The sequence below is a fragment of the Grampus griseus genome (genome assembly GCF_964374135.1).
Source record: "Grampus griseus genome assembly, chromosome: 3".
Taxonomy (NCBI): Eukaryota; Metazoa; Chordata; class Mammalia; order Artiodactyla; family Delphinidae; genus Grampus; species Grampus griseus.
The window spans coordinates 30,446,432-30,468,594 of record NC_139019.1 but is presented as its reverse complement, the minus strand read 5'-3'; the positions used below and the strand labels follow the sequence as shown (position 1 = coordinate 30,468,594).

General features: G+C 36.1%; 1 protein-coding gene across 2 annotated transcripts in view; it reads right to left on the bottom strand.

Annotated features, from left to right (window-relative positions):
• The window catches only part of WDR70 (WD repeat domain 70), a 312,051-nt gene that overhangs the window by 278,435 nt on the left and 11,453 nt on the right, over window positions 1-22,163 (bottom strand). The window contains exons 1-2 of one of the 2 annotated variants that reach the window (XM_082650639.1): window positions 16,044-16,144; window positions 12,804-13,002 (exon numbers count right to left, since the gene is read on the bottom strand). In XM_082650639.1, the coding sequence (XP_082506765.1) occupies window positions 12,804-12,923 (120 nt within the window). In that variant the 5' untranslated portion in view covers window positions 12,924-13,002; window positions 16,044-16,144. Of the gene's footprint in view, window positions 1-12,803; window positions 13,003-16,043; window positions 16,145-22,163 lie in introns of those variants that run through there. The other variant, XM_082650638.1, reaches the window with a different exon arrangement.

The window sequence follows — 22,163 nt, the reverse complement described above, 5'->3', positions numbered from 1 at the left end:
AAGCTTGTCATCAAAAAAAAAAATTATGACAAACAACATTAACACTTCTAATCCAGTGACTTCAGCAGCAACACTAAAGCAACTACTAACCAGCAACTGAAGTAAAATGCATATTAAAAAAAATAACCACAATCAGGAGCTATAATTCTTAATGTAAAACAATCAGTATGTTCTCTGGTAATTTTCCTTCCAATTCTAGTGCTATCAAGAGCTCATTTTTTAAAAGTCTGTGACTAGAAGAGGGCACAAAGAACTATTTGGGTGACAGGAATGTCCTGTATCTTGTTTGGGATGGTGGCTACACCTGGTGTATACAAAACTGTCAAAATTGTTCAAACTGAAACCTTAAGATCTGTGCACATTACTATATATAATTATACCTCAATCAAAACAATCACATTTTAAACTTTGTGGGACTGTTTTAAGAAGAGAAAACTACAACTTTATTTTGCCTCATTTAAAAGGTAGGTTCATAAGCAATTATAGTCTATACGATTATATTAACTAATCTCATTCAACTGTGGGGCAGTTCTTACAATTATTAAACTATTATGTAACTAAATTTTAAGCTTAGGACAAGGCATATATAATGGCTGTTACAAAGCAAGGTGTCTTTTTGCATTTTCATGCTCACATTTTTTCTGTTCAGTCCTCTACCCCAACTTCCATTTTCCCTGTAAAAACTAGGGATTTATATGTCAAAAACAGAAAACACTCTCAAATGTCATAAAATGAGGTTTTCAATTATAAAAGCAAACACATTCAATTCCAACTGACAAATATTTACTCTATGTACTACATTAAAGGCACTACACCAGAGGTTGCAAGTTTTTAAAAACTACTGTACTATTTATATACAAATCCCTGTACCTAAGGTCACCACAAAGGATTGCCAAGGAGAGGCACAGTAGTTAACACAAGAATACAAGTAATGATTTCACAAGAAAAATAGCTTAAGTTTGTTACACAAGGGAGAAAACAGGCCTGGGAAGTAGCACCTGTAGCTAGCATCCGGAGAGGCTGTTTGAAGGAAGTCACGTTTGAGATGGTCTCCAAAGGCTAGACAGAATTTTAACAAGCAGAAACTGGAGGAATGGGAAGGAAGCATTACCGTTTTGATCAGTGTCCACTCAAAACTAACAGACTCTTTTGTCAGAGAGAATTAATGGGCAAATAGGAATCGGTGAGGTCTAATACATTTACAAATCAGGCCTTCTCTATATTATCCTATTTTAATGAGAGATTAGACATGTCCTTAAAAAAATCTTGAATTACTGATAGAGCCAGTGCTAAATGAACAATGAATTATATGTCAGTTGTGGGAAATAATAAAAGAAAGTGGGAAGGAGGTAAAACTCTTTTAAAAAAAATGACAATCATAAATTCAATTGAAGGAAAATTGCTTATTTTGTTTACAGTTATAACTTGCTTCACTAAAGAAGCACATTCTTCTAAAGTAAAAGCATTTAAAATGTACTTTCTTTGTTAAGATCTCTTACTGGGAATGCTTTTGTAAAGTTAAAAACAAAAATCCATTCCTATGCCTCCATTTCTTTATGAACGTTTCAAATATCCTCTATATAAACGAACTTAACATGTATAGTTGAACTTGACTAAAATCTTAGCCAAGACTAGTTTTATGGAATCTCTCCTTAACAAAATGAACCATAAAGATTGCACCTCATTCCAGAAGAAATAAAAACAGTAGAATAACTAAATAGCAGGATGAAACAGGAATTCAAATGAAATCCATACATGCTAATATAGTAACCAAATCCTAGTCGTTTAAAGATTGCATTAGTAAACATAAACTATGTCTTTTGAGACTTTGGAGAAAGGCAGCTAATATGTTCACAATGTGCAAAATGAAATCAAATAAATAGAGTATACATATGTATGTCATATCGATACAATATTAAAGGACTATTCACAATGCCTAAAAAGATTTAAAAAGTAAATAATTTGCAATTACTATAAGTGAAAGTACCAAGCACTGAGTATAAATTCATGCACACTACATAGTTGCTAGTTGCTGCCCCCATCATCCATCCTTTGTAATGGAAGCATTGAATTTTAGCTAGAATCCTGGATCCCTAAAGTAAATATTGTATTTGTCATGTGACAGAAAGATATAAAGTTCAAAATGAGTAGCCTTCTTTATCCCTTCTGCCTTCCTGCTGACAAAACTGCAAAAATAATGGCTACAGCTAAAGCATCCATGTTGAAGCCCACACATTGATGATGGAAGAACAAAAAGACAGAAGATCTTAGACCTGTGATATCCTGGAGCTTAGATCTGTGATATCCTGGACCTGCAAACTAGCCCTGGTCTATTTAATTCTTTATTTCATTTATGTAAGACAGAAAAAAAAAAAAACTTCTAGCTGTTTAAGTCACTGTTATTTTCCATTTTCTGTCACCGGCAGCCAAATCAATATGTACTAACTGATATATAGGTTCACCACCTAACAAAGGCTCAAAGCTCAATGCCACTGGCTTCCAAGTATGGGAGACAGCACAGTAATGTTAAAAGCACAGACAGCCTGGGTTTGAACAGAAACTCTACCACTGAATAGTGAGATAAGTGAGTAAATGAATAAATTGGGCCAATTATTTAACCTCTGTGGGAAAAAATTTAATATTTACTGATTATTTAGTGGTTCTTACTTCTTTTTTGTATTGAAAAGCTTTATAGTGTTTATATTTACATTCAGATGCATCTCTCACTAAGCTTACTTCTAATTTTTGTTGTTGTTCCTGTTGTAATACAGGTATCTCTTTTTCAATTTTAACCCTTTAAACTAGACACTATTAACCTGTTTTTTTTTTATAGTTTGTTGTTGTTGTTTTTTAAAGTCTTTATTGAATTTGTTAGAATATTGCTTCTGTTTTACGTTTTGGTTTTTTGGCCGCAAGGCATGTGGGATCTTAGCTCCCCAACCAGGGATCAAACCCGCGCCCACTGCATTGGAAGGTGAAGTCTTAACCACTGGACCACCAGGGAAGTCCCTTATTAATCTGTTTGGATTAGTCCCTTTTTGTTGTTTGGTAGAGTCATATCAAATACAACAATATTCTCACTTCTTTTAATACTCTTGATTATTTCAGTTTGTTTAATTAGCAAAAATGTCTAGAATAATATAATAATGGGACAGCTACCATCTTTTATTTCTGATTTTAAAGGGAATACCTCTAGTGCTCCTTAATTATGTTTAACACTGACTGGTGGTATGAAGCATGAATGAATCATTTAATACAATATTAAAGTTCCCTTTTAGTTTCATTTTTAAATGTTTTTATTAGGAATCATGTTAATTTTTTAAATTCTCTTTTTGTTATATATTAAAATAGATGATCGTAATGATAAATACCAGGCACCGTTCTAAGGGTTCTATATATATTCATTCATTTATTCAATCATCCACACAACTCGAGTTAGGTGTTTTATTAGCCCTATTTTACAGAGGAGGAAAGAAAGACACAGAGAGGTTATGTAATGCCCAAAGTCACACAGCTTGAAAGTGAAAGCGCTCCATCAGTCTTCAAAGTCCATTTCCTTAATCACTACTCTATATTGCCTCCCTATATCTGTATTTTGTCTCTTTTTATTGCCTGGATTACAATCATAGTGGTCCAGTCAACAGCAGAAGCTGATAGATGACTTACATGGCTACGGATGTTGAAGTGATATCAGATTAGACTAAGGTGGTAGTAATGGAGACAGAAATGGAGAGATCTGGTATAAACTTTGAAGACAGAGCTAGTAAGACTAGTTAATGAATTAGAGATTGGATATAGGGTAAGAAGGAAAGAAAGGACTCAATAATGGTGACGAGGTTTTGTGGCTTACCCATAGCAAATACAGAACTTTGTTTCCTGTGTGTTTTATATTAACTTTATTTATGTACCTTGGTTTTCCTTTTTTCATTCATTCTTCCTAACTTATGCTTTCTTATAGCATTTCACTTCATTAAATCCTTTTTGGAACAAGGTAAAACACAAAAAAAAGTAAGTGTACTCACCAGTACTTAAGACATTTTATATTTGATACTGTTCTGTTTGGGTTTTTTCCTATGTCTGTCCTAGATTTTTGAATTAAGATCATAACTGCCTTATAACAGAGGACTGCTGTTTGTACTCCCATCATTTGTTTCTAATGACAGGCACAGTTTATGATCAGTGTGGAAACTGGAAAGGAATAGAAACGTATAGGGCAGAAATAAGCATTATCCTCACTCCCATAATACAGAAGTAAGCAATGGGAGGGCTTTTTTCCATACAGACGCAATATTTAAAGTTTTGAAATCATACTGTCTATACAGTTTTATGTCCTTTCCTATTGCTATTGAAAACGCCTATTAAACATGTCTAATGACTATATAATGCTTTTATATGACTACACAACAATTTACTTGTCCTTCTCCCATTATTAGATATTTATTTACATTATTTCTAATTATTCTAGTATTTTAAATATGTCAGTTATTTTCAAACTTTTTTAGACATGGAAACTGTCAAGAGAAAGCTCTGAGCAAGACTAACATGAAACAGAGCTGACCTTGTTGAGTGTAGGGGAGGGACCCAACCCTACCACAACTGCCCCCCGACAGCATTCCACGGAACACATTCTGAAACCCACTACTATATGCAGTACTGGGATAAACATCTATGTACATAAAGTTTTTTCCAAACTTTCTTGGTCTAGAATCCTAGAAGTGATATTACTAAGTTTAGAGGAAATGAACATTTTTAAGGCTCCTGATATTTAGTAATATAGTCTCAATAACTGACAGAGCTATTGGCTCAATTCCTAGAATACCTACCTCTTCATAGCCCTTCACAAAGTTTGACTATTATAATTTAATAGGGTATAATTCAAGATAGGCATAAAAAGACATAAAAATGAGAGAGATTCAAAAAGCCAGGAACTTACCATCTCTCCCATGTCATCTTCAGAAGCAATTAAACACTAATGCTTTTCAGAGACATCAACCTTCACATATCATAAAAGAAACATTTTTCAAAAAATAAAAATCAAAATAAGTATTATTTCTAAGCTATCTGGGAGAAAGAATATTCTTATATGTTTTATATGAAAACTTCAAAGTGGCTTCATTAGCACAGAGAAACAGGGTAGCAATTCCATATCCTTGTTTTTAGGAAACATTATTCTGTAAGCAATAGCCCATGTCCTTAAGCATCCATGAGGCATGATACAGATAATAACCTATGAAGGTACCCTAAGTTAGTTAACCTATGACCCCAACTGTGACTATTTAAGTGAGCAGTCACAAGTGTTTTGGGAAGAGTTGCATCAGAATAACCTATTAAGCCTTTGGTTACAACACAAGATTGCAGGAGTTGAGGCAGGTTCACCCTAGTCCTACTTAATTGATCTCTGGATTACAGAACCTACAAATACATGTTTTTTAATTGTACCAAAGATGATTCTCACGTTCAGATGAAGAATCACTAGGTTATTAAAAATATTTTCCCATTAATTTCAATAATACTTGCTGAAATATCTGGCCACTCAAGTATGTAAATTTGGCTGCTTTCCTACCAAGTGGAATGTCTCTCTAAAACGTCACAGTGCTTTGCAAGTTTCTGAGCAGCAAAAAAAATCAGATTCTATTCAGGAATCCCCATGAGTCAAACTCACTTGCTGTGGTAGTTTATTTTCCCTCATCTAGGGAGTGAGTACCATTACTTGCAATGACTTGTGTTATCAATAGTTTAATCTTGCAGCAGTGAGGAAAAGGGACTGAAGATCCTAGAGGCAAAGAGATACGCTAAGTGACCACAGCAAAAGTTCAAGTGGGAAAGCAAATGCCTGAGTTTGATCTTAAATGCTGAATTTAGAATATTGTGGGGGCTTAAATATGGACATGTTTCATGTGTGGTTAGAAAGCTGAAACTGAAGTTCAAATGAAATGAGGTAATACCTCCAGTTGCTCTGAGTGAATAGGAGTCATGAGTACAGGAAGATGTAAGAAACTCCACCCAGGCCAAATATGAAATGTTAAGGTACACAAGGACATACCCTCAGGGAATGCTTATTGTTGGAGAAATGTAAGGAAATATGAAGTAGTAAAAGAGGCTCTAGTGGAAATGTAAGCACCACCAGAGCAGGGATTTGTCTGCATTATGTTCTGCTGTATCCCTAACACCTGCAAAGTACCTGACTCATAAGATGTGCTCAATAAATATCTGTTGAAAAAAGTCAAAGAGATAGGCAGCAAGCCAACAGTATACAGAAATGGCAAGGGAAGAGTTTCAAGGAAGAAGAATTCAACATTGTCCAATAATGCAGAGGTAGGTACAAAATGAGAACTGAGAAAGGGTCTTTGGATATTTGGATTTTGTCACTGGGGATCTCTATGAAATGGTAAGAGCAGAAGCTGACAACAAAGATTCAGGGAGAAACTGTGTCGTGACGAAAGAGAGGTGGCAAATATAAATACTGCTTTCGAGACATTAGCTGATAAAGAAAAAGAGGAAATTGGACAGTAGGTTGGAGGGGAAACTGACTTAAAGGAAGATTTCAGTATGTTTGCAAGCTTAGAGCCAAGAGCAAGTAGAAAGAAAAAGGCTAAAACAAAAGGAAACAAAAAATACAAAAGGTTGATGGTGATGAATCCAAGTATGAGAGAAAAAAGGAAAGGAAATCAAGGGCACCTACAGAATGGTTAAGCCTTAATAAGTAGACGGGACAATTCTGACATATCCCAAATTGTAAAAATATAACTAGCATTCTGATATATAAAACAATCTCTTATAATTTTGCTTAGCATTACCTCAAACTGATTTCCTGAAGGAACTAAATTAAGTTTCTGAATCAACAAGCAAAGAATTACTAGGCCCTAAGTCCAACCAACCACAAAAACAAAATTCTTTCAAAGGCCAGAAACATTTGAAACTCAGCGTTGAAACAAGGCCCAACACTGCAATGTAAATAAAATGAATCAGGCCACTTTGTCTATTTTCCACAATAACATTCATATTCAAGACAATAATCAACAGATTTCCTTTGCCTATGATCCCTAATTCTACTACTGTTTGATCTAGAAGGCTGCCAATATCCCACTTATCAAATACAATAAAGTAGAAAAGTTTGTTCTCACTCAGAACTTAAAAAACAGACTGACGTTGCCACTCATCTACTATCAAACCACAAAGTCTGAAAATCGAAGGCCTCCATTCAAGGCCAATATAATTTACCTGAATCTAGGAAGGCTACTGCAAAGCCACATTCACAAAATTTCCAAGCTATCTGCTTCATCCATCACCTCTGCCCTAGTCTTGAAAATGCTGGTTGTGATATATGTTGGAAAGAAAAACAGAAGGAGAAATGGAAAGGAAATAAGGAATCTCCCACTCTTGTTTTATCTCCAATCTAAATTTTCAGAGTTAATCCATTAACAATGGTGATAAGTATTGCATTATCAATTAGTGCATACTTTAAAACTGAAGCTGTTACTGGCACAAATCACCAACAGACTTGCTATGACCTGCATGTTATTTAATTAGCATTTTCTGTTTACTATGTTTACAAGAGGAAAGGCACACCATGAAAAGCCTTAATGCTTTACTTCCAAAAAGAACCAGCACATAATCTTATAAAAAAAACAGAAAGCTGTCATTCAGTCTCCTGATACACTTTAATTACAGCTATGATAAGATTTCAAATGGACTTCTGAGCCCCACACCCACGCATGTTTTTCCTTCTCTGCATAGCTGCACTTTGGGTTTACTCACCTATCAGCTCCAAGTCAAAGGTCCAACCTTCATTAACCCTCTATTCTAGAGAAGTTGATTTTCCCATCTTCCCAAATCTAATCTTGTACACTGTGCCTTTGTTCTGGCCATTCACTCTTCCTAGATAGGAGGTGGCCTCCACTCACCTCACCCATCAAAATGTTACCCGCTAAAAGGCTCATTCAAATTCCACCTCCTCCACAAAGTACAGGTATCCCCTCTTATCCCTGGTTTTTGCTTTCTGCAGTTTCAGTTACCCTTGGTATGAAAATATTAAATCAAAAGTTCCAGAAACAAATAATTCGTAAGTTTTAAATTGTGTGCCTTTCTGAGTAACATAACAGAATCTCAAGCTATCCTGCTCCTTCCTGTCCAACAAGTAAAGCATCCCTTTGTATAGTGTATCCTGCCCAGTAGTCACTTAGTAGTCATCTGTCAAGATATCACAGTGTTTGTGTTCAAGTAATTCTTATTTTACTTAATAACAGCCCCAAAGTGCAAGAGTGATGCTGGCAATTTGAAAATGCCAAAAAGAAGCTATAAAGTGTTTCCTTTAAGTGAAAAGTTGAAAAGTTATCAACTTGATAAGGAAAGGAAAAAGATGGTATGCAGAGGTTGCTAGGATCTACAGTAAGAACAAATCTCCTATCTGTGAAATCATGAAGAAGCAAAAAGAAATTCATGCTAGTTTTGCTTTCGCACCTCAAACTGCAAAAGTTATGACCACAGTGCATGATCTTAAATGCTTAATTAAGATCGAAAAGGCATTATACCTGTCCAATAATATATTTTGAGAGAGAGGGAAAGACCGCATACACATTCAGGCATACCTTGTTTTATTGCTCTTTACTGCGTTTTTTACAAATTGAAGGTTTGTGGCAACCCTGCTTGGAGCAAGTCTATTGGCACAATTTTTCCAATGCATTTGCTCATTTCATGTCTCTGTGTCACATTCTGGTAAATCTCACAACATTTCAAACCCTCCACCAGCAAAATGATTACAACTCGCTGAAGGCTCAGATGATGGTTAACATTTTTTAGCAATAACATATTTTTAAATTAAAGTATGTACATTGTTTTCTTTTAGATATAATGCTATATTGCACACTTAATAGAGTATAGAATAGTGTAAACATAACTTTTATGTGCACTGGGAAGCCAAAAAATTCATGTGACTTGCTTTATTTCAGCATTTGCTTCATTGTGGTGGTCTAGAACCCAACCAGCAATACCTCCAAGGTATGCCAGTAACTTTTACTACAGTACATCATTATAATTGTTCTATTATAAGTTACTATTGTTAATCTCTTACTGTGCCTAATTTATAAATTAAACTTTATCACAGGTATATATGTATAGGAAAAACATAGTGTATATGTAAAGGTTGGTACCATCCACAGTTTCAGGTATCTACTGGGGTATTGAAACATATCCCCCTGGATAAGGGGGGATTACTGTATTTCCTCGCTGGATCTGATCTCATCAGCCTCATCTTTCCACTTCCCCCTAGTAAGAAAAAACAGCCATGCACTAATCACATGACATTTCGCCACACTATCATGTACTTGCACACATTCAGGTCCTCACTATAGCAACTTTTTTTCTCCTCACAACACCCTTCATACTTCTATTCTCTCTTCCCCGGTATCTTGCCAGCATTGCAAACTGCATTCATCAGCTCAGACAAAAGACCACAGACTGGGTGGCTCAAAGATTAAAAATTTATTTTCTCACAGTTTTGGAGGCTAGAAGTCCATGGCTAAGTGCCAGCAAATTTGGCTTCTGTTGCAGACTTTCTTCCTGGCTTATAAACAGCCAGCTTCTTGCTGTTATGTGCAGACCTAGCTCTCTAGTATCTCTCTTCTTATAAGGAGGCTAATCCTATTTGGATCAGGACCCACCCTTATGACCTAACTTAACCTTGATTATTTCCAAAGAGGCTCATCTCCAAATACAGTCACACTGAAGGTTAGGACTTCAACATATGAATTTGGGGGGCACACAAACATTCATAACAAACAAACGTAAGTCATTCTCACATATGATAGTTCAACCTAAATATTACCTACTCTATGAACCACCCAAAATAATTAAACACATCTTTTCCTTGTCCACCACACACTGTGGCCTAGATGTGTGGTTGCTGTTGTTTCTGATTACCCATGTATGCTTGAAAAGAAAATGCTGGATGAAGGTTCTATATATGTTAAATAGATAAAACTTGTGCATTTGTACTGCTAAAATCTATACTCTTACTAATTGCCATCTTAACAATTCCTGAATTGTTTCTGAACAATCTTCCATTATCACTGTAGGTCTGTCCATTTCTCCTTATAATTCTGTCAATTTTTGCTTTGATTATATTGTGTTAAAATGCACACAGGTTAAGGACTATCAAATTTCCCTGGAGAATAAGTTGTTTCTTTTACCATTAGCTAATGACACTCATTTTATCTTTACATTAATTTTATAATACTAATCAGTTATCTTTCAGTTAGTATTTTCCTGCTATAGTCTCCTTTATTCCTTTTTCTTTCAACCTTTCTATGTCATTACATTTTAGATGTATCATTCATAAGCAGAATATGCCTGAATTTTTTAATCCAATCTGAGAAGTTTTGTCTTTTAAGTGGCAAGTTTAGCCATTTACATCTATTGTGAATAATGATATACAGCTGACCTTTGAACAACATGACTTTGAACTGCAGAGGTCCACTTATATGCAGATTTTTTTTTTAGTAGTAAATACTACAGTACTACATGATCCACAGTTGGTTGAATCTGAGGATGTGGAGCCTCAGATGTGGAGGAACCATGTAAATGGAGGGCTGACTGTAAATTATACTCGGATTTTTGTCTGCTCAGAGAGTCGGTGCCCCTAATTCCTGCAATGTTCAAGGGTCAACTGTATTTGTATTCATGCTTACCATCTTATTTTGTGATCTCTATTTACCAAGATTTTCATCTACTTCTTTTTTCCCCTTTCCTGTCTTTTTTTGGAATGACTGCACTTTCTTCAATGGCATATCAAGAGCATTTCAGTGGTAGTATTACAGACCAAAAGGGGGTACATTTTCTTTAGAGAATTTAAAAACAAAAATAAAATCAACTAAAGATGAGACTACTTTTTATTATCACCAGGTGCTGGCAATTCTAAAACTGTCAGTTTAGAAATTTGTTTTTTTGTTTTTTGCTATGATTAGCGCTGAGTTTTGATAACACATATGTAAGCTTCAAATTAGCACATTTTTATTACTTATCTTTTAATAAACATTGCATTCTACACGAAGTTAGTTTGGCGCACTCCCAGTTATACTATCTGCACCACATACATGCACAAATGTACTCAGCTACACACATGTTCAGATAATATTTTTAATGGTTCAGAATCATTCAAGCTTACTTCAAGGGTGGTTTCATATCTCCAATCCCTGGTGTACTTCATGTTCTTGCATTTAAACAGTAGGTTCAAAATAAACAATGATTATAAAGTCAAAGAAACAAAAAGAGTCTTCCATTCTGCTATACTTTCAATGCCAGGAGGAAAAGACAAAATATGGTAGACTAGGTTGGCAGAAGAATTCAAAATGGGAATGTTTAAACACCTCAATTGCTTTCATCAAAAACATTCTAAAGCGGGCTTCCCTGGTGGCACAGTGGTTAAGAATCCGCCTGCCAATGCAGGAGACACGGGTTCGATCCCTGGTCCGGGAAGATCCCACATGCCGCGGAGCAACTAAGCCCGTGTGCCACAACTACTGAGCCTGTGCCCTAGAGCCTTCGAACCACAGCTACTGAAGCCTGTGTGCCTAGAGTCCGTGCTCCGCAACAACAGAAGCCACCGCAATGAGAACCCGCGCACAGCAACGAAGACCCAACGCAGCCATAAATAAATAAATTAAAAAAAAAGAAAGTTACTATTTAAAAAAAAAAAAAAATTCTAAAGCAATGGATCATTTAATGACAACATATGCCATTATTTAGCCATTTTCTCCAATTTTTACAGAAGAAACTTTAGAAGTTTTTACCAAATATATTAGAAAATGATGGATTTTCTGGAAGAAGAGATTTTAGTGAAAGTGTTTTAAGGACAGAGATATTAAAAAGCCACTAGGACTGACATCAAAAGAAAAATGATATGGTCAACACTGCAGTTTCAGGAATTTATTGTAAAACAAAATTTTTAATGAAACTGCCTGATTTATCCTTATGTTCCTCTTTTCCTAATTTTACATACACACACATACACATGTGTGCATGAAAAGCTTTCTTTAATAAACTATGAATAGACATAGAATGACCAATTTAGTATACTGTGTAGTAAACACAAATAAGCAAAGAATGCCCATTTTGATGAAGTCACTGACAGATCTGCAAAGGTTGTCAGTTTCTCTTCTGACCATTATTATTTGTTTCAACTCATAATTATTACTGAAAATAATCTGTCACATAGAGAAAGGTGGTATTAAAAAATGATCCATTCTAGGTATCAAAAATACAAAGTACATCAATGGTTTTCTTTATATGTTTTTCCTTTTACTATTTTGGAGGTTACACAATTTCTATTTTGGGGGCATTTACTCTTAAAATTGTAACTTGTAACTTGACCTAAGCTAATCTAAAATTAACTAATAACATCTCTAGCCTCCGCCCAAATAATATGATTTCAAAATGACTGAACTGATCCCACTCTCCTATCTTCCACATTATTGTTCAAAATAATATTAGATCCACTTTATTTTTAAATCTTCCCAGATTTATTCATCATCAACATTACACTCAATGCTACATAAACTTAACAAAATGTTTATTAACTTTTTAACACATTGCTTCCTACTGTCCATTTATTATTTTTGAGTTCTACTTCTTTGTTCCTGAAATACATTCTTTAGAGTTCTTTCAACAAGGGGCTGTGAGTAGTAAACTCAGATTTTTTTTTTAATTTGATCTCATTCATGAATAACTGTCTAGCAGGGAACTGATCTCTACACTACTCTAAAAGACACTACTCCACTGAATTCTTAAATTACTACTGAAATACTTACTTCCTCCTCTTCTGAATCATCATCATCATCATCATCATCTTCTTCCACATCTTCACCAAGAGGTGGAGGTAAAGGATCAAGGATATCTTCCTCCATATGATTAACTGGTTCTTCTGCCATTTTAAGGGGTAAAGGGGGGCCAATTAACTCATCATCAGAAGATTCAGAACTTGCTTCACTTTCACTGCTGCTTGTATCCCTGAAAATATAGAAACAGAAACTCATTGCCTTTGCTGAAACAAAGAAAGTACTCTGGAGATAATACTGATTTCTCAGGAAACCCTGACTCTCCTTTTAACAACTGAGTTTTTTTAATGTTTTTAAATTTGTAATTCAAACATTGAATGTGTGACTCAAATATTATTTCACCTAAAGAAAGTAAAAAACTTCTTTTATCTATCTTACCTAAATACAAAGTCAGAGACAAAAGCTCAGAGCAATTACATGTTAGAGGCCCATTAGATAATCCTCATTCATAAAGAGCCAGCAGAACAACTGCAATGTGGAAGAAAAACTACTAGATACTACACCATAAGAAAGAAAACTACTGAGATAACCAATGTTTCTATTCACTATATGTGAATACGATCACTGTTTGCCACAGGAGTAAATAAAGTCAGTCATGTAAGAAAGTTAATATTACTGTCAAAATGTTTCAATATATTTTCTGAAATACAAATTATTTCTCAGTGCTAATCCGAGTTTGCTGAGTTGCTAAAATGTTAAACGTATTGATAGCTTTGCTGGATTGTAAAGATACCTTACCCTAGGGAGTATCATATTGATTCTCAACTGTTTTTCTACCCAACACACCTGAGGACTATTACACACTCTCATTAAAGTCTATATCAAACACCTTTATACATTCGGAAGCCACCACCATCCACCATCCCTCTACCTCCCACCCCATCCCAAAAGGTTGAGAACTGCATTTCTAATTATATCAATTAATCTATCAAATATTTTCAAATAATGAAGTATCTCTAGAATATAAGCTCAATGAAAGCAGAAATTTGTTGTGTTCATTGCTGTGGCTCTAGCACCTACATGATGCCTGACATGGGCAGTCAATATCTACTGAAGAAAAAAATGGGATTTTTCTTTTTATTTTCATGTAGGTTCAATATTAAAAGGAATACATACTCACATACATGTTATCCTTATACAAAGACAGGAGCTAGCAAACCTCCATAAAGAGAATTTCTCTTTTTTTCAACAGTTAAGCTCAAGGTGCTCCAGCCCCACAAGCCTTCTTCATAACTGAACACTTGAAGCTTGGTTCAGCCTGAGGGTCTTTGCACTTGCAGTTCCCTCTGCTAAAACACTTGTCACATGGCCTCTTTCTCATCATTCAGTTCTCCTCAAATGTCACCTCCTCAAAGAGGCCTTCAGACACACACCCCTTTCTAAACTTTCAAACACATCCCCATCAGTCACCATTACCTTAATTACCTTACTTTGATGATCTTTATTATGTACATTGCTAAATTATATTGTTTAATTATTTAGTTGTTTGTAATCTGTTATCCATCCCCTCAAATGTCCCCACAGCAATATGAGCTGAGATCTCATCTGACTTGCTAAATGCTGTATCCCCAATTTCTAAAGCAGTGCCTAACCCCCAGAAGATGTTCAATAAATACTTGAATGACTGAATAAATCTGTATTAAACTATTCATGCTCCCAAATTTTCTCTCTTGTGATCAGATCACAAATTTCTGACTGTACTGGTTACAAGTCACAGACTTCCTTAATGCAAAACTAAGGCCACAGAGAGCTCTAAATTGAAATGTTAACCCTTAGCACCCATGCTTTAACCCAGTTAACTAGTTCAAAAATAATCATTGAACTGAGAACTAAACAGATCCATATAGATTTCATGGCTGATTATGCAGGCCTAATACCCACATGAAACCTGATAGAATGTATCAGCTTCTAATTCTGCTTCTGGCTTTTTGCTGCTAATGTGCACAAGCCAAAAAAATGAACCATTTTTAACATATTTTCAAAATCCTGAAAAACAAAGTCCATGAAATTATGTCCAAAAATGTCCTTGACTGAAAACAGTACATTCCACGTTTAAAATACGCCTTGATTCAATGTGGTACCCAAATATGAACCAGAGCCTGAGAAACAATATGTACTCGATGAGAAAACAGTTGAGTCAATCCTAACGTTTTCCTCGGCTGACTTTTTTTTCCACCTGACTTTTTAAGTGAGATTTTAGCTAGGCATTAAATAAGATGTATGGTTGTACAATTTCATTAAATCCATAGGCAAAATTCATTGTTTCTGGTACTACTTTCTTAAAAGGAAGTGCGAATGTCTAAATGATTCCTACCTTACAAATCTGGAGTATATCAGTATTTCTCTACTATCCTACAGCTATTTTTCATAGGATAAATGACGTATTTCTTCTTGATTTCTGAATGATAACTTACACCCATATAATATTTCTTTAAGCAAATAAAAAGGGTAGTTTTAGATTACTGTCTTTCTCTAAGCCAAATTTTAACAACATTGTAGACGTTTTTTAAATTATCTGTATGCACTGTGAAACAGACTCTCAACATGCTACAAAGGAGAAAATCTAACATGAAACATACTTAAAATATATAGGACCAAATGAAATACAGCCAAGAGAGCAAAAGACCAATCCCAGAACTGAATTCAAATTATCATAATAAGTAACTTATATATAATAAGTGTGCATTTTAAAAAAACAGTGAAGAAAATTATCACCATATAATGAATGCTGAACATTCATAAAATAAAATAGAAAACTACTCTGGAATCACACCTTACGTTACACATTAGAATCACCAAGATGGGACTTCCCTGGTGGCATAGTGGTTAAGAATCTGCCTGCCAATGCAGGGGACACAGGTTTGAGCCCTGGTCCGGGAAGATCCCACATGCCGCAGAGCAACTAAGCCTGTGCACCACAACTACTGAGCCTGTGCTCTAGAGCCTGCAAGCCACAACTACTGAAGCCCACGTGCCACAACTACTGCAGCCCACCCGCCTAGAGCCCGTGCTCCACAACAAGAGAAGCCACCGCAATGAGAAGCCCATGCACCGCAATGAGTAGCCCCCGCTTGCCGCAGCTAGAGAAAGCCCGTGCGCAGCAAGACCCAATGCAGCCAAAAATAAATAAAATACATAAATTTATTTTAAAAAAAAAAGCATCACCCAGATGGGTCAAAAATAAAACAAAAACAAAAAAAGTTGGATCCCTACCTCACATCATATACATAATGAACTCAAAATGGATCAATAAGGGCTTCCCTGGTGGCGCAGTGGTTGAGAGTCTGCCTGCCGATGTGGGGGACACGGGTTCGTGCCCCGGTCTGGGAGGATCCCATGTGCCGCAGAGTAGCTGGGCCCGTAAGCCATGGCCACTGAGCCTGCGCGTCCGGAGCCTGTGCTCTGCAATGGGAGAGACCGCAGCAGTGTGAGGCCCGCGTACCGCAAAAAAAAAAAAAATGGATCAATAAGCAAAATGTAAGAGCCAAAGCTTTGTTTTTTTAGAAGAAAACAGGAGAAATCTTCATGACCTATAATTTGGCAATGGTTTCTTAGATATGACATGAAAAACATGATCAACAAAAAGAAAAAATAGGTAAGTTGGACTTCACCAAAATTAAAAGCTTTCATGCATCAAAGGATATTAAGAAAGTAAAAAAACAATCTAAAGAATGAATAAAATATTTGCAAATCACATATCTGATGAGTTAATAACCAGAATGTATAAAGAATTCCTACAACTTAACAACAGAAATACAAACAACACAATTTTAAAATGGGCAAAGGACTTGAATATGCATTTCTCAAAAGAAGATATACAAATGATCAATAAGCATATCAAAAAATGCTCAACATCATTAGACATTAGGGAAATGAAAATAAAAACTACAAGGAGGGACTTCCTTGGTGGTCCAGCGGTTAAGAATCTGTCTTCCAATGCAAGGGGCGTGGGTTCAATCCCTGGTCGGGGAACTAGGATCCCACATGCAGCAGGACAACTAAGCCCACGCACCACACCTAGAGAGCCCACATGTCCCAACTACAGAGCCCATGTGCTCTGGAGCCCACATGCCACAACTAGAGAGAAGCCCGCATGCTGCAACGAAAGGTCCTGCAAGCAGCAACCAAGACCTGACACAGCCAAAAATAAATAAATATATTTAAAAAAAAAAAAAAAACTACAAGGAGATACCACTTCCCACCTACCGAGATGACTATAATAAAAACAAAACAAAACATGGAAAGTAACAAGTGATGGCAAGAACGTGGAGAAATTGGAACCCTCACACATTGCTGGTGGGAATGTAAAATGGCGCAGCCATGGTGGAAAACAGTTTGGCAGTTTTTCAAAAAGTTAAACATAAAATTACCATATGACCCAGAAATTTCACTCGTAGGCATATACCCAAAAGAATTAAAATCAAAGACTCAAACAGATACCTGTATGCCAGTGTTCACTGCACTCACAATACCCAAAAGATGGAAACCCAAGTGTTCATCAGTGAAAGATGGGGAATTACTGCTTAATGGCTAAAGTTTCTGTTTGGAGTGATAAAATTTTTGGAAATAGTGATGATGGCTGTACAACATTATAAACATTACTAATGCCTCTAAATTGTATAATTTAAATCGTTTAAAATGGAAATTCTTATGTTAAAAGAATTTTTACCCCAATTCAAAAAATCAAGACACCATAGTAAAAGAAAACATTTAGAAATACAGAGGTAAATTGAAGGAAAAAAATGCTAAAAGAAATTTAATCATTTCCTCTGGGAAGCCAGAATCATGAGCAGGGAGAAATGAGACTTTATAATGTTTGACTTTGTAATGTGTATACCCTACTTCGATAAAAATTTAAAAGATCAGTGGTTGCTAAGGGTTTGTGGGGAGGGAGGGATGAAGAGATGGAACACAGAGCATGGTGAAGGCAGTGAAACTACTCTGATTGATACCATAGTGGTGGATAAATGTCATTACAAATTTGTACAAATTGACAGAAGGTACAACATCAAAGAGTGAACGCTCATGTAAACTCTGGATTCTGAGTGATGAAGATGTGTCAGTGTAGGTTCACCAACTGTAACAAATATACCACTCTGGTGGGGGCTGTTGATAATGGAGGAGGCTATGCATGTACTGGGCCAGGTGATATATGGAAAACTCTCTGTACCTTCGGCTCAATTTTGTTGTGAACCTAAAACTGCTCTAAAAAACACTCTACTAAATTTTTTAAATTAAAAATAAAGGGGCTGGGGAAACTGATTATTCATATGGAGCAAAAAATAAAAATGAATAACATCTTTACATTATCCACAAAAAAATTAATCCTATGTTGATTTAAGACCTAAATATGGAAAACAGAACTTAAAAACTTTAGATAAAAATATAGAAAGTTATCTTTATGACCTCAGAGTAAGGACTCATTTCTTAAACAAAAGGCACACATCACAAAAGAAAAGGTTAAAATGAGAATATATTAACATTTGAAACTTATGTTTTAAAAAAATACCACTGAAAAACAAAAAAATAGTAATAGTAAACCATCAATTAAGGGGAGAACACAAGGAACCTGAGAGAAAATCTTGCAGAAGACATAGTTCTTACTATATCTTCAGAAGAAAAAATATATGACAAATAAACTTTTGAAATGATGATGTACAATCACACTGGTAATCATCAAAATGCAAATGAACACTATAAGGATACCACCTCACAACAATCAGATTGGCAAAAATAAAAATGTCTAACAGTAACAAGTGTTGATGAGGATGTGGAGCAACGGAAACTCTTACACTCTGCTGGTGGGAAAGTAAGTGGGTACAAACTCTTTAGAAAACAACTGACCCAAATCTAAAGATAAACGTGTACTGGGCTTCCCTGGTGGCGCAGTGGTTGAGAGTCCGCCTGCCAATGCAGGGGACATGGGTTCGTGCCCTAGTCCGGGAGGATCCCACATGCCGCGGAGCGGCTGGGCCCGTGAGCCATGGCCACTGAGCCTGCACGTCCGGAGCCTGTGCTCCACAAAGGGAGAGGCCACAACAGTGAGAGGCCCGCGTACCAAAACAAACAAACAAACAAAAAAAAAACAGAAAAAATAAATAAATAAATAAAGATAAACGTGTACTTACTCAAAGACCTAGCAAGTCTACTACTAGGTATATACTCTAAAGAAACTTTTGTACAGTAAAACAGAGGATAGCTATAAGGAGATCTCTAAAAGCATATTTTATAATAGTATAGAAAAACAGCAACCTAAACTGACTAGACAATGGATAAACTGTAGTATATTTCTAAGTGGAAAACTAAAATGCACTGAAAATGAAATGAACTATAGATTCACTTGTCAACATGAATGTGAAAAACCTCTTGTTGAATAAAAAAAGCAAATTGAAAAAATACATTCATTACAGCATTAATGACATCTATATAAAATAAGAAATCATACAAAACAACATGTATTTAGGAATACACTCATATATAATAAAATTATTAAAAAGAGGATGTAAAGATAAATACAGGGAAGGTTTCCCTTGTGGAGCAAAGGAGTAGGATTTCAAAGCACTGATAAAGCTCTACAACTGTCTCACATGCTGGGTGTTTGTTTCATTGTTCTCTTTACTTTAAATGAAGGATATCTAAAGTTTTATATGTATGACAAACTTCATAACAAAAATGTTTTGTCGAGCTTCCCTGGTGGCGCAGTGGTTGAGAGTCCGCCTGCCGATGCAGGGGACATGGGTTCGTGTCCCGGTCCGGGAAGATCCCACATGCTGCGGAGCAGCTGGGCCCGTGAGCCATGGCCGCTGAGCCTGCGCGTCTGGAGCCTGTGCTCCACAACGGGAGAGGCCACAACAGTGAGAGGCCCGCCTACCGCAAAAAAAAAAAAAATTTTGTCTAATTAAGGGGAAAAATATCCCTAACCTTACAGTGTCCACAATCATATAAAAGAACACACTACAGAAACAGTACATGATAGTTTACAGCATAACATGCTAAGTGGCACACTAGACACTGGGGAGAAAGATTTTTAAATATGCAAAACAATATTATTTAAGTCTTAGGGAAACAGAGATACACAATAAACTTACAAAGAGATACATGGAAAAAATTCAAATTTAGAAGGTTGGTTACTTCCGACAAGAAGGGAAGGGGATGCGATTGAAGATAGTTCTCAGAAGTGTTCACTCCTAACAGCAAAAGTTTACTTCTTGTCTAGTAGGTATTGTACTTTATCACCGTTTTGAAAGTCTTAAATACTTCATAATAATTTCTCATTTAAACTCTTAAGGTAATTTTTATTAAATCTAGAAAAAAGAAAATAGCATAACAATCTCTTATGTGAGGAAAACTGATTGCCTAAGAGATATCTTAAATACATTAAAACAATATTATCAAACAGATGGGAAAATGAGAATAAGAAAAAATATCAAATCTAAAAAGTTTATTAACATACATATAAAATATGAGGTCAAAATTCAAATAAATGGAGAAGTAATCAGATTTATTCAAAAGGAGATATATCAAAATCACAAGAAAAAATGCATAGCTTCAAGGCAATTAGAATATGCAAAAATTAAACTTTAAGATGCTTCACTGAGGAAAATTTAACATTTTTCTCTGCCTGTATAATTTACTGTTACTTCTTTCCTAATATATGAGAGGGAATTATTTTTAAGCTACCTTAAGCATTTTGAAAGCCACTGGCAAAAGAGACTTTAAAAGTCCTTAACAAATGTGAATTTTCCTATATTTTATTAAAAATGTGTTTTACAAAACTTCAAAAGAGAATTACCTTTAATTATGGTTTCTTTGCCCAAGGGAAAAGGACACCATGTCCCTTCTCAGGACCAATAAAGAGTGCTTCATACAGTGCCAATGCATAGTACTTGTGGTGATCAGCAAAAGAAGTTACCACTTCCTTTATATCTCTGGGAAAACTAAAATCTGACAGTATTTATTTGCTGATCTCTAGTTAGAACTGAAGGTCTTTAAAAAGAAAAAATGAGCTCCTTAGAACAAAATCACTATCTTTATCCTCTTTTTTTCTTTCTAACAGATAACTACCCAGTTTCACTAGCTATTGTAAAATTAAACACCTAAATGAGAGTGAAAGAAGTTATCTAATCATAGCTATAAAGAATTCCTAGCCTGTTACGTCCTTATGAATAGGGACCTGTCTTTTTTCTTTTTTAAAAACATTACTTATTTATTTTTGGCTGTGTTGCGTCTTCATTGCTGCATGCGGGCTTTCTCTAGTTGTGGCGAGCAGGGGCTACTCTTTGTTGTGGTACGCAGGCTTCTCTTGTTGCGGAGCATGGGCTCTAGGTGCACGGGCTTCAGTAGTTGCAGCACGCGGGCTAAGCAGTTGCAGTGCACGGACTCTAGGGCACACATGCTTCAGAAGCTGTGGCTCATGGGCTCTAGAGCACAGGCTCAGTAGTTGTGGCGCACAAGCTTAGTTGCTCCATGGCACGTGGGATCTTCCCGGACCAGGGATCGAACCCGTGTCCCCTGCATTTGCAGGCGGATTCTTAACCACTGTGCCACCAGGGAAGTCCTAGGAACCTGTCTTAACTGTCTTTACTTCTTAGAATATAGAACTCTGCCTCGTCCATAGGTGAACTTAAAATATTTTCTTAAAAACAATGCATAGGCAAAAGGTCAGTCACCATTGTTTTGCTTGAATCCATTACCAATTCAGTCATTGACTTCAATGGCCTTGTAAAAGTTACTTGATTTCTAGATGTTTCCATGTGTTTCCTTAATATGAAAAATGTTAGAGGCACTAATTTACTAATGTTTTGAATAGTGGAAGCAAAAGTTGCAATATATTTAAGATAACTAACTAAGCACTCAGTTATAGCCAGATGGTGCCAACATTTCCCAGAACATGAGGCTCGTTCCCAGCACAAAATCACTGTTCCCTAAACTGGAGTTGTGGAATAAGACAATCACAGAACAATAAATTGAGTGAAAAGCTTTCTAGGAGCCATGGCAAAAAGAGCAATGGTGTTCCAAGTGTCTAATAAGAAAAAGCACTTAGGGAAGAGAGGAATTTTTTCGTCCTGGTGCTAAATTCAAGAAATAACTTATTGGATGCATACTAATATAGTAGAAAATATCTTTAGGGACTTCCCTGGTGGCGCAGTGGTTAGGAATCCGCCTGCCAATGCAGGGGACACGGGTTCGAGCCCTGGTCCGGGAAGATCCCATATGCCGTGGAGCAACTAAGCCCGTGCTCCACAACTACTGAGCCTGGCTCTAGAGCCCGCGAGCCACAACTACGGAAGCCCGCGTGCCTAGAGCCCGTGCTCCATAACAAGAGAAGCCACC